Below are 13,564 nucleotides of genomic sequence, written 5' to 3'. Positions count from 1 at the left end.
ATTTAATTGTTGTGCGAACCCATTTACGAACTTATTAGAATATGTTTTTTATGCATGTAGAATCCATTGAAGAACGTATACTGCACTGAACTGCCATAACACTTGATCATTGGCTGAAAATCTAGAGGACCTTGTATTTAAAAAAAAATAATGAAAAATTTACAAAGGATGCCAAAATCCTTGGATCTTGTTCTTCAAGATAAGAGATAATAAAAGAAGTCAATCATCAAGCCAACCCAAACTAAAGCGTGCTTCCACAATTTCAACTCTAAGCTCAGGAATAGAAATGTTCTTGGCTCGCAACCACTGCTTCCCTATCGTCACATCACAGGTGACAAGCTTCAGGGAACTTAGTTCACAAACAGTTGAAGCTAGTGCCATCAAACGAGTACACTCTCTCATATCAAGCTCCCTCAATTTCTTGAGCTGGCCTATTTCCTTAGGAAGTTCTTTCAAGCCCTCGCATAGTGAAATGTCTAAATATTCCAACTGTACAAGTTTCCCAATTGACACAGGAAGTTGTTCCAGGCGTGGTAATGCCGATAACCTCAACATTCTCAGATTGCTCATATTTCCAAAATCATATGGTAAATTTTGAAGCTGATGGCAGTTGGTAATAGAGCATGATAGAGTGGAAGGCATTTTGCAGATACCAAGAGGTAAATCCAAATCATTGCTGTGGTCCAGGTTAAAATCTTTTAGCTTGGTGAATGGAGATATATTTTCAAATCCTTCACATAAGCTTAAAGATAGCTTCTCTATGTTCTGCAGTGCTTCAATGCCCCGTTTTTCAACAAAGGGTAAAATCAACCTCTCCAAGCGGACACTCTTGAGTTGAGTGAGTGATGATAAGACATCTAGACCTTTCACTATTGCCTTGTTTGTACCACAATTGAATATCATCAGAAACTTTAGCTTTTTCATGGATTTCAGAAATTGGGGAAGAAAGTATTCTGTCGAAGTAAAGAATAATAACAGAGCCTCTGTCTCGGGGAAATTCATATCATACCAGTCATTTTCCTCCATAGGGCCTGCATGTATTAATTACAAAGAAAATAAAATTAGAAATTTGTGCACTAATAATGACTAGTTATATATGTGAAATTCATGCACATGCCAGCCAAATTACTTAATTCTATTCAGAAAATCATTTTCGAAATTCTTTTTTTTTCTTTCTATAATTGGAGATCAACAATGAACATGAAAAATAATTATTAGTATGACAAAGAAATATTTTTCTGGACCAAAATGGATGTATAAGAGTTTCTGAATAACTCACCGGTGAGAATGGAGAGAATTTGAGTATGAGAAGCTCTATCTCTGAGCAACTCCCATTTTTCTAACGAACCAAAGTTCTTCCTTTCTATGAACAACCTCTTGCAGTGGAGTATATTGTCATGGTGTCCCAAATACATGGCCAAATTTCGCATTCCGTCACGGTGGGAAAAGTATAACTCTGAAGTATTTCCATATGACATTGTCGTACTTCCTCTGTTTAGTGCAAGCATGTCAGCTTAGTATTGAAAAATATGGACAAAAGAAATTCAATATATATAAAATTGTATAGAACCAAAGGCAATTACCTTGAATTGCTCGTTAAATTTAACAGATTGCTGCTTGCAAGTTGTGATAAGATGTCAATAGCATCATGCCTTTGTAGCTTGCGAACATAAACCCATATGTCCAAAATTGCATCAGCACATATTTTCCTATCCCCGAGAAATAATCCCAAGTCTAAGAAGCATTCCTTGAGTACATCATCTAAGGAGTGAATACTGGCAAAGTGGAGGGCATATTGCAGATACTGACAAAGAACATCTGATAAGGAGTCAGTACTGATCTGCGGCAATTTATATAGCCCTTTTCCATGATGTTCTGATCTATATTTTCCTTTACAAATCTTGTTCGTTGCCCTCATCCAAGCCTTGTGCGATTCCCCATGCATACAGTTTGCAATCACGGAAACCATTGTTGAAGTATTTACAAACAGTCAATTTCTTTCCAATTTGAAACTTAGTGTTGCGTAATCCTTAGCTTCCTGTCCTTACAAAGTTTCTTATCTGTGATTGTTCTCTTTGCAAATATAATTGCCTTCCTTATATAAGATATAAGCACCAGCAAATATCAATTAACTCGGTTTTGTTGAAGCTACAAAGGAACCTGCATTCTCAGCATAGACGCGACTGCGTCTGCATAGATTTAATTTATTCCCTTTCATACTCTGTTTCGCAGGAATCGCGTCTGCATAGATTTAATTTATTGCCTTTCATACTCTGTTTCGCAGGAATCTGCAAGAGATCTTTCCTCGCTTTAATGTGCGTAGATTTTCTGTTTCCTTTCTTTTGCGCTCTCTTTCGCAATGGCTTCGTATGGTCGCACAATGTGTTAAACAAATTAATAAGAAAGTTCGGCTTTCCTTCCATTCACGCACATAGGAAGCTGACTTTTCACGCCTTTTGTTTTACCTAAACACATGGACAATATTCTTCGTCATATAAAAACAAATAGGAGCCTTAAAATATTTAAATTATAGTGCTGTTAAGTTATATAATGGTGATATCTATCATATTTGAAGGAACATCATATAGAGATTTTTTAAACATTTATTTTATATTTTATTTTTATATATAAAATTAGAAATTATCTTCCTAAGCATGGTTATAATAGTTTCAAAAAGGGCTTTTCAAATTAATGTTCATAATATGAGATATGATAATGACGAAATTACTAAAGTCTTGGCATTTACAAAATATTTTTAACCCAATACTAATGATAATGCAAGACAAGTGTTGGTGGCTCTATTAGATTGTACTTATCCCTCCATGAAAGCTGGTAAACCTCATTACCTAAGAAAAATACTATTTGCAAGTGTATGTTCTTGTTGCAAGCCCACATTTGCTGATATACACTAGTTTTAGAATCTTGTGTCAAGTGACCCCAAGGTGGCATGGGTTGAATTGCATGATGGTTTGATGACACAACTTGCACTAGACATTTCTATTATGATCTATAGTCATTAATAAGCTAAGATACACCACAAGTCCCATGTGACCATTTCATTAAAGCTCAATTAGTTTTCCATTTAGCTTGATTTGATGTGCTTCCAATTTTTTTTACAGCATTATGTGGCTAAATTTGCATATAGCTAGAGGAGATCATATCAAAATTTAAAATCATTGTTGAGGGTTGGCAACCAATATTTGAAGGAGTTCTTCCAATCTTTCTAGTCACACAACTTAGATTAAGAAATACAATCTATAAACAAATAGATAAACACATTTAAGATCTTTTTAAATTTCTAAGGGCTTAGTCAACACTATAAATTATGCTCAAGTCTTAAGACCCTTCACAAGATCTTGAGGACGATTTCAAAAAATGCTTGGACATAGTCCCTTATTATGTCTCTTCCACTTAGCTCATGCCTTATTAAAAAATCCTTACTAAAGTGGAACTCTATTACAATGTTGCTAACATAGTTAATGAAAAGGTTTCTTATGAATAGTGAAATATTCAATTACTTCTAAAGTTGACACTCTTAAGCCGATATACAATCAAATAATAATCACTACATTGTTTTTTACTTTTTTTTGTAAGATCATCGTAGAGGCTCTTGTTCTTGGTGTTAGACATATCCTTCCACTGGTTATTCACATAGAAAAAACACAATTCAAAAAATTAATTTTTTATAAGTGAAGATGTTAATATTACATTTGGGAAGTTATGGAATGGGTTGGAAAATTCAATTAACAAGTGATCTTTGTCAAAATTTTAATTTCAAAAATATTATGATAGAATTAGATAGCCCTTAATTTTTTTCATTCTTAGTAAGATATGCATCATACACAAATTTCTATAGTTACTTAAGATGTTATTTACTATTGCTTTTAGTTGCCTCATTCTTAATAGCATTCAATATTAATAATTTAGTCTCTTTAAAAATATATTTGTAAAGAATTGCCTAGCATCATTTTATGTGTTGGCTACTAAATTGCTTTATATATCCAATTACTAATGTTATATCACAAAGATGAGTCAAAGGAATTTCTCTCTTAGTTAGAAATTCCCAAATTGTTAATGGTGATGTTGGTCCTCCAATCCTAGAGAACAAACTTTAGACCTAGACCCATGGAGCTATATTAGTTAATAATAATGTTTGACTCATGATGCACTTGTGGACAATTATGAGAAAATGAACAAGAACATCGACAACTCATTTATAGTTTTGGTATTATAATATCGATAAGTATATTCCTATAGAGCTTAATAGTATAATTGAAGAGATATAATAACAGACTTGTTCAAGTAGATTAGCCATACCCATTGTATAATAAAATCCCATTTATTTGTCACTAAACACCTCTTATCATATCTTAGTACTATTGAGAACTAATTATTTATTTTATGGAATATTGAAAACAAGTTACACATGCAACTAAAGATGTAAGAAATCATATCCCCTAATATTAATCCTCTTATTCTTTTCTTACCTCAAGTGCAGCCAAGAAAACCATCATGCATAACTCTTTGAAGGTATATTATGTTAGTCCCAACCGCTGCTAAGAGGGGAGGGGCGAATCAACACTTAATCGAATTTTCACAATTTAAATTTTAACTTAAATCTGCATTCATCTAAAATCCAACAATATACTTAATCACTGAAGTAAAATATGCAAGCATGAAAAGTTGACAGTGACACCAATAAGTTATCTAGTGGAAACCCAAAAAGGGAGAAAACCACGATGTGAGTAGGAACCCACAAAATTTGTACTCTTCTGAAGTACACCCTGTGAGGAGCCATTTCTATTAGGAGATTACAAACACACTGTTAGGTGCCACCCGGTTAAGGGATTTTGATCAAGGCCGGTTAGTGCCTTTACCCTGTTAAAGGTAGCTTGGTTAGAGGACTTAGAACATCAATTAAGATGTCACCTGGTTAAGTGATTTTACAATAGGGACCTATTAAAGTCCACCCAGTTAAGGGATTTAAGTTGCAGTAGCTAGAAAGCAACAGATGGATGATTTGCTGAATTAGCTATTGATAGCTTGATCAGATCTCAATATACATCACACTCTATACACCGGTTGTGTCTTCTCTACACAACACCGGTTTCCTTCTTACACCTTCATCTCTTCACTCAGTCGGTCACCTATCCCTCGACACTGCACTCTACCAGTCCTCTGACCTTTGGCTCTGCACTCTGCCGATTCTCTGTCCTTCGGCTTTGCCCTCAGCTGGTTCTCTGTCCTTCGGCTCTGCACTCAACTGGTTCTCTGTCTCTCGACTCTGCACTTAGTCGATCTACCTCAAACACACTCTACTATGCTAACACCTCTTCGAACTTCCTCTCTCTCTATTCTTTAACTTGGATCACCTTCAACAAGATTTCCTTGTTTCAAATTTCATGATCAAAACTTTCTGAAAGAGATCAAAAAATCTTTATACATTTTCTATCGACACTTTCAGGTGTTCCCTCAATCAAACCAATCATGGATTTCAGAGGATTTCAAATTCAAAATCTCCCACTCTTTCTCTGTGCGCCTTACAACAATTCCGTCAAGTGTTCATCCAATTTTGCCACCGCATCTCCCAAAGATAGAAACTTCTCATTCATGTTCAACTAAATAAGTGCTAACCAGAAAATCTGCATGTATCATGCTTGACTGCATGATAATTGAAAGTTGACCTTACCAACATATGATTTGGCATAGACACAAGCTCACCAACACATCCTTTGCCACCACAACTGAATAACCAATCACCGCTCTGAGATTTATGGTGATCACCTATCTTCCTTCTATCATACCAGTGTACTGGTATGCTATTGCACTTCTATATTACCGGTTCATCCTTTGATTGTTGGTTTGTTGTGCTAGCACCAAGTCTCTTCCCCTGTTTACCAATGAGTTACCGGTTTGCATAAAACTTCAAGTTTCAAAGTGATCGATCATCATCATCAAAGTGACTGATCTTCTTGAATGATAGACCGGTTGGCTTAGTTTATTTTTCCATGAGTTGATTGAACCTTTGATCATTCAATACCAATGTTATTTCCCATGTATTGTAATTCATCACCTCGGCTTACTGAAAAACGACATTGCTCTACCTATACCACTTCACCGGTAAGTCTTGGACATCAATGACAAAACTTTAGCACATATACTGGTTCTCTGGATTAACCGGTTTTGTCAATGCCAACAATCCAACAATCTCCCCCTTTGGCATTGATGGCAAACATTCAAACTCTGGCTAATTAGATGTTTCTTTATCTCTGTACCAGTCCAGTCATTACTTCTGCCTTGATGAATATCGCCCCTATCACTGGTCATACTCTAATACAACAACTTTAGCTCAATTACTACCTGCCAAAGCTCAAACACTCTAATCATATCTCTCCCTTTGACAACAATTCCAAAGAGTCCTTTCTGAACACTTACAAGACCACTCCCCTTAACCGGAGTAGTCCACACTCATCAATCTAGTCATTTTTAAAAAGGTACTTGAAAGCATACCAGATTGATGTAGAATCCTATTTGCTTACTTTACTAAATGGAGGGGCAAAACCCCCAACTTACCTCTAAGATAGTCAAAGGTGTCCTACTGTAGTGGCTTGGTGAAGATATCAACCACCTGCTCTTTTGTTGGTATGTACTCCAACATCACTTCCTTTTCTTGAACTTGTTCCCTTAGATAGTGATATTTGATGGCTATATGCTTCGTTTTGGAGTGCATCATCGGGTTCTTAGATATGTCAATGGCACTGGTGTTGTCACAATGAATCACTACCGGTCCAATCAATTTTTCTTGTATTCCTTCTAGCAGTTGCTTGATCCAAACTATCCATGTGCAGTTAATAGCAACAGCTACATAATCAACCTCAATTGTGGTTTGAGATACACAGTTTTGTTTCTTAGTTGTCCAAGATACAATCCTGTCTCTGAGAAAGAATACACCTCCACTAGTGCTCTTCCTGTCATCGATGTTTCTAGCCCAATCTGAATCAATGAAGACACTTAAACTGAAGTCTCCCTTGTGTGGATACCAAAGACCATACTCATCAGTCCCCTTTAGGTATCTGAATATTCTTTTGACTACCATCATGTGAGTCTCTTTTGGATTTGCAGAAAATCTGGCAACCAAGCCAACAAGTTGGGCTATGTCTGGTCTACTATGTACTGCATACTATAACTTACTGATCATGGACCGGTAAAGTGTCTCATTCACTTCTTCAACCTCATCATATTTAGATAGATTGCAACCTGTAACCATTGGAGCTCCAACAGGTCTTTAATCTTCCATTCCAAAAGTTTTCAGAATTTCCCTAATGTACTTAGTCTGATTGATGAAGATGCCATTCTTTAATTGAGAGACTTGCAGGCCAATAAAAAACTTAATCTCACCAATCATGGACATCTCAAATTCTTGTTGCATTTGTCTTGCAAAGCTTCTTCTCATCTTATCATCTCCCCCAAAGATGATGTCATCTACAAAGATCTCAGCAATTAGGTGTTTTCCTTCAGCTCCACTCTTCAGATATAAGTTACTGTTATCACTGGTTCTTTTGAACCCTATGCTTATCAGACATGAGTGTAACCTCTCATACCAATCTCTCGGTGCTTGTTTCAACCCATACAAAGCCTTCTGCAACTTGCATACCATATTCCTCCCATCTTTAGATGCAAACCCTTTCGGTTGCTCTATGTATACTTCTTCCTCTAACACCCCATTTAAGAATGCCGATTTGACATCCATTTGGTATACTTTAAACCTTTATAAGTAGCATAGGACAACAAAATTATGACCCCTTCCAACATGGCTACCGGTATGAAGGTTTATCCATAGTCCAAACATTCTTCTTGAGCATAGTCCTTATAGACCAATCTTGCCTTATTTCTTATCACCATACCGGTTTCATCCATCTTATTTCTGAACACCCACTTGGTGCCTATTACATTTTTATTTTCCAGTCTGGGTACTAGAGTCCAATTATCTTTTTTCTCTATTTTCTCTAGTTATTCTTCCATGGCTTTGAACCAGTCATCATCTTTTAGAGCCTCGTTTGCTGTTTTGGGCTCAAAAATTGAGAGCATACACCCATTCTCTCTTTCTCTTCTTCTGGTTAGAACTCCTACATCCTTGTCACCGATGATATTTTCTGTAGAGTTATTATTTTTGACATATTTAGCCAATACCAGTTCACTCCTTAGAGCTTCTTCTACCAGTTGCACAGGTTCTACTTCACAGGCTTCTTCATTAGCCACTTCAATAGGATCTTCTTCAGTAGGTTCCACCGGTATATTATACTCCAACCCTTTGAAGTCCTCTGGTTCACTTTTACTGTCCTGCTCATTTTTCTTAGAGTACTCATCTACTCTGACATTTGCACTTTCCACAATCTTATCGGTCCTTTTGTTTAAACACCAGTATGCCTTGCTCTTTGTTGAGTAACCTAAGAAGGTTCCTTCATCACTCTTAGGATCAAATTTTCTAGTGTACATAGAACCTACTTCCAAATACTTTGAAATAACAAATATTAGGTGAGCATCCACTCCATAATTCATAGGGAGTTTTGTTTGTCCCCTTCTTTACGTATATCCAGTTCAAAGTGTATACAACAATTCTTTTTTCTTCTCTCCAAAAGATATGTGGGATGTCCTTCTATATCATCAGAGTCCTTGCACAATCAATAAGAATTTTGTTTCTTCTTTCTACAACTCCATTCTGCTGAGGTGTTCTAGGTGTTGACATTTGTCTCATGATCCCCTGTTCCTCACAATAGTTCATGAACTCTTGAGAGGTGAACTCTCCTCCTTTGTCTAATCTCAGGCACTTCAGATTTTTACCGATTCCTCTTTCTACTCGAGCCTTGAACACCTTAAACATGTGAAAGGCTTCAGTTTTTTCCTTCAAGAATACAACCCACATCATTCTTGAGAAGTCATCCACAAATAACATAAAGTATCGCTCTCCATAGAAGCTCTTGGTTCTCATGAGACCAAATAGGTCTGTGTGAACTAAGTCCAACACATTTTCAGATGAGAAAGTTTTATTGCTGAAACAGGACCCGATCAACTTTCCTAGTTGACACTCTTTTCACATAACATTTTCAGGTTTTACTATGTCAAGCATACCTTTGATAGATTTTTCCTTACTAACTTTAGCTATGCTATCAAAATTAACATGACACAATCTTTTATGCCACAACCAGCTGTCTTCAACCTTAACCACTAGACAATTACCTATGGTGGTGTCTAGATGAAACAAATTGCCTCTTGACTGTTTACTAGTGGCAATTAGACTTCCAGATTTGTCATTTATTTTATATATCCCTTCATTAAACTCTAACCGGTAACCCTTATTGTTAAGTTGTGAAACACTTAAAAAACTATATTTTAATCCTTCTACCCAATAGACATCATCATAATTTGTCTTATCATTCAAGGCTATAGACCCCTTACCTTTTATTGCACATGGGGCATCATTTTCGAACCTCACCGTTCCACCATTGCAATCCTCCATGCTGAGGAATTTGTTTCTGTCATAGGTCATGTGGTGAGTGCAGCCACTATCGATCACCCATTCTCCACACCAGTTTGTGCTAGAAATCAATGCCATATCTCCTTCCTCTGTGTTGTCCTCTTTGACTACCACAAATGCAATGCCATCTCCATCAGATCCCTCTGATTCTTCATCAATGACTCCTTCTTCTACAAGATAACATTCCTTCTTTCTCTTGTCCCTATAACTTCTAAAATTATCCTTCCCATCTCTATCATTGTCAGGGCATCTTGAAGCAATATGACCTATCTTATTACAAGAGAAGCACTTTAAGGGTAGTTTACCTTTGTATTTTCCTTTACCTCTTAGCAATCTTCTTGCCAATAGAGCTTTAATTTCATCGTGCTCCTATTCCCCAGAGAGCAGATTGTCACTCTCATGGGAATGACCAGTTCTGGTAGTAGAGCTACTACCGGTTTCTTTCCTTCTCCTTGTTGGTGCATGCATCATGGATGCTTTGAAAGAAACATCAATCTTTCGTATGTTGTCATAATTGCTCAATTCAAAAGCAGTCAACTTACCGATCAGTGAGTCAAGAGTTACATTGAATGTTCACACTGAGTTCTTGGATAGCAGAGACCCTTATAGCATATTGTGGTAGCAGAGTTCTCAGGATTTTTCTAACCACATCCTCCTCCTCGAGCTTTCCTCCTGCACTTTTAATGGAGTTTACTACATCCTTTATCCTTTTACTATACTGCTCTATGTTTTCACTTTTCTGCATTCTCATCTCATCATATTTTCATCTCAGGCTGTCTACTTTGGTCTTTTGAACATGGGGATCTCTCCCATAGACCGTCTTCAGCTTATTCCATCTCTGAAAAGCTGATTTCAAATCTTGTACCTCTGCAAATTCATTATCTCAAAGAGTGTTAACAATCAGATCCATAGCAATAGTATTATCTTTCCTTTCCTTGATCTGGTCTATAGTAAGAGTCCCTGAAGGTTCATTGTACTCAGTGATCACATGATTCCAATAGTGTTCACCTAGGGATATTAGATATATTTTCATTCTTCCACACCATAAGATGTAATTCTCCTTAGAGAACTTAGGACCCTCCTTACGCACCATCTTGGATCTCTCCCTAAGCTGGTTAAGCTTCTTCTGATTCTAGGGACTTGATGCTCTAATACCAATTGTTAGTCCCAACCAGTGCTGAGAGGAGACAGGTGAATCAACAATTAATCAAATTTTCACAATTTAACTTTAAACTTAAATCTGCATTCATCTAAAATCCAACAATATACTTAATCGCTAAAGTAAAATATGCAAGCATGAAAAGTTGACAGTGACACCAAGAAGTTATCTCGTGGAAACCCAAAAAGGGAGAAAACCACGGTGTGAGTAGGAAGTCACAAAATTTGTACTCTTCTAAAGTATGCCCTGTAAGGAGCCATCCCTGTTAGGAGATTACAAAGACATTGTTAGGTGCCACCCGGTTAAGGGATTTTGATCAAGGCCGGTTAGTGCCTTTACCTTGTTAAAGGTAGCCTAGTTAGAGGACTAGAACATCAGTTAAGATGTCACCCAATTAAGGGATTTTACGATAGGGACTTGTTAAAGTCCACCCAGTTAAGGGATTTATGTTGAAGTAGTTAGAAAGCAATAGATGGATGATCTATTGAATTAGCTACTGATAGCTTGATCAGATCTCAATATGCATCACACTCTATACACACCGGTTTTGTCTTCTCTGCATAACATCGGTTTACTTCTTACACCTTCGGCTCTTCACTCAGTCAGTCACCTATCCCTCGACACTGCACTCTGTCGGTCCTCTGACCTTCGACTCTGCACTCTTTCGGTTCTATGTCCTTCGGTTCTGCCCTCAACCAGTTCTCTGTCCTTCGGCTCTGTACTCAGCCAGTTCGCTATCTCTCAACTCTGCACTTAGTCGATCTACCTCAAAAACACTCTACTAGTGCTAACATCTCTTAGTACTTCCTCTCTCTCTATTCTTCACCTTGGATCGCCTTCAACAATATTTCCTTGTTTTAAATTTCACGATCAAAACTTTCTGAAAAAGCTCAAGAACTCTTTATACATTTTCTATCGACACCTTCAGGTATTCCCTCAATCAAACCAATCATGGATTTCAAAATATTTCAAATTCAAAATCTCCCACTCATTCTTTGCGTGCCTTACAACAATTCCACCAAGTGCTCAACCAATTCTGCCACCGCATCTCCTAAAGATAGAAACTTCTAAGTCGTGTTCAACCAAATAAGTGCGAACTAAAAAATCCACATGTAATCATGTTTGACTGCATGATAACTGAAAGTTGACCTTACCAACATATGATTTGGCATAGACACAAGCTCACCAACTCATCCTTTGCCACCACAACTGAATAACCTATCATCGCTTCGAGATTTATGGTGATCACTTGTCTTCCTTCTATCATACCAGTGTACCAGTATGCTACTGCACTTCTATACTACCGGTTCGTCCTTTGATTGTCGGTTTATCGTGCTAGCAACAAGTCTCTTCCCCTATTTACCAATGAGTTATTGGTTTGCATATAACTTCAAGTCTCAAAGTGATCGATCATCATCATCAAAGTGACAGATCTTCCTGAATGATGGACCGGTTGGCTTAGTCTATTTTTCCTTGAGATGATTGAACCTTGATAATTCAATACCAATGTTATTTTCCATGTATTATAAGTCATCACCTTGGCTTACTGAAAAACAACATTGCTCTACCTATACCACTTCACCGGTAAGTGTTGGACATCAATGACAAAACTTTAGCACATATACCGATTCTCTGGATTAACCGATTTTGTCAATACCAACAATTCAACATATTAGACACTAGCTCCCAAAATATTTAACCAAATTTCTTATTTTTGAATCTTGTAACTAGCTAGATCCTTATAAGTATATTACTTGAGAAAAGGGAATAATGGAATAAAATAGAATAGTTTAATTAAAGAGTACAAGTGCTTTAGTTAATTTGCAATATAGTTTATTAAAAAGAAACATGAAAATACTTATTAATATGAAATAGAGAACCAAGACTGTGTTAAATCCCATCAATATAGTTAAAATTTGATTTAGTTGTAATACAACAATTCAAAAAAAATAATAAAAAAATCTAATTTAATAATAACAATATTCAATGAAATAAGATACTATATTTTGAAAAGAATTTCTAAAGACACTGAGAAGGTTTTATGATTACTATGATAATCAACCAATCAAGAATAAAAATTTAGAAAATTGAATATACTCGCAATTGATTATAGAAACATCTAGGTCATAGAGATGATTTTTCTAGGAAATGTTTTTGTAGATTTAGAAAATAGAAAGTGGGAAAGAGACTCAAGAACACACACATAAAATTTCAGGTCAAAGATTATAATAGAGTGCAAGATTAAGAGAATATGAAGACTAGGGATTACACAATAAAAAATAATACTAATTTTATTTATTTATTTATGAATGATTGCCTATGTTCTTAGCTTGCCTCATTTCAAACTCTTCTTTCAACATAGCTACATAGCTTGAGTTGATTGATTTAATATCACTCGGGCTCTATCACATAATGTTTACTACCATCACATCTCATGTATATGATAGAGGGACACGATAGTTAACCAATGGAATATGGAAATGGGCCCACCTTCTCTCAATTACTCCTTTTATCAAAGGGATTTTCTTAAGTGGGGAGGAAATTATAGTTGGAAAAGAGGATACCCCTCATAGGTGCCCAAATATGAATGGATAAAATAACTTAGATAGTCCATGGATGTTGAATGGAGAAACCACCATAAAGGCCAATTATTCAAATTTTGCGTTGATATGAGCAAATCTTCTCATGGGAGAAAAATAAAGAATTAATTTATATAGTACAATTGATTTACTAGGCTATTGAGTAGTGATGTAGAATAACATCCAAAAGATGTGAAGTAATCTCCTTTCAAGAGAATTACATTTTAGGGCCTGTTGATGGGAGGACAAGAATAGTTTTATAATGGATTAAAGATCTAAAGTAAAAAACCT

The 13,564-nt window shown here is 36.2% G+C and overlaps 1 protein-coding gene across 1 annotated transcript; it reads right to left on the bottom strand.

The window, feature by feature from the left end:
* Positions 1-109: 109 nt before the first annotated feature.
* Positions 110-2,321, bottom strand: LOC131079842 (probable disease resistance protein At4g33300). The gene is made up of 3 exons (XM_058017885.2): positions 1,584-2,321; positions 1,280-1,491; positions 110-1,031 (listed from the first exon to the last, which is right to left on the bottom strand). Exons 1-3 carry the CDS (start codon positions 1,967-1,969, stop codon positions 220-222), a joined length of 1,410 nt encoding a protein of 469 aa, XP_057873868.2. The 5' UTR covers positions 1,970-2,321; the 3' UTR covers positions 110-219.
* Between the last annotated feature and the right edge of the window lie 11,243 nt (positions 2,322-13,564).

Source organism: Cryptomeria japonica, chromosome 4 (assembly GCF_030272615.1).
Source record: "Cryptomeria japonica chromosome 4, Sugi_1.0, whole genome shotgun sequence".
Taxonomy (NCBI): Eukaryota; Viridiplantae; Streptophyta; class Pinopsida; order Cupressales; family Cupressaceae; genus Cryptomeria; species Cryptomeria japonica.
The sequence above is the reverse complement of the archived record's forward strand: the minus strand, read 5'-3'. Positions and strand labels throughout refer to the sequence as shown.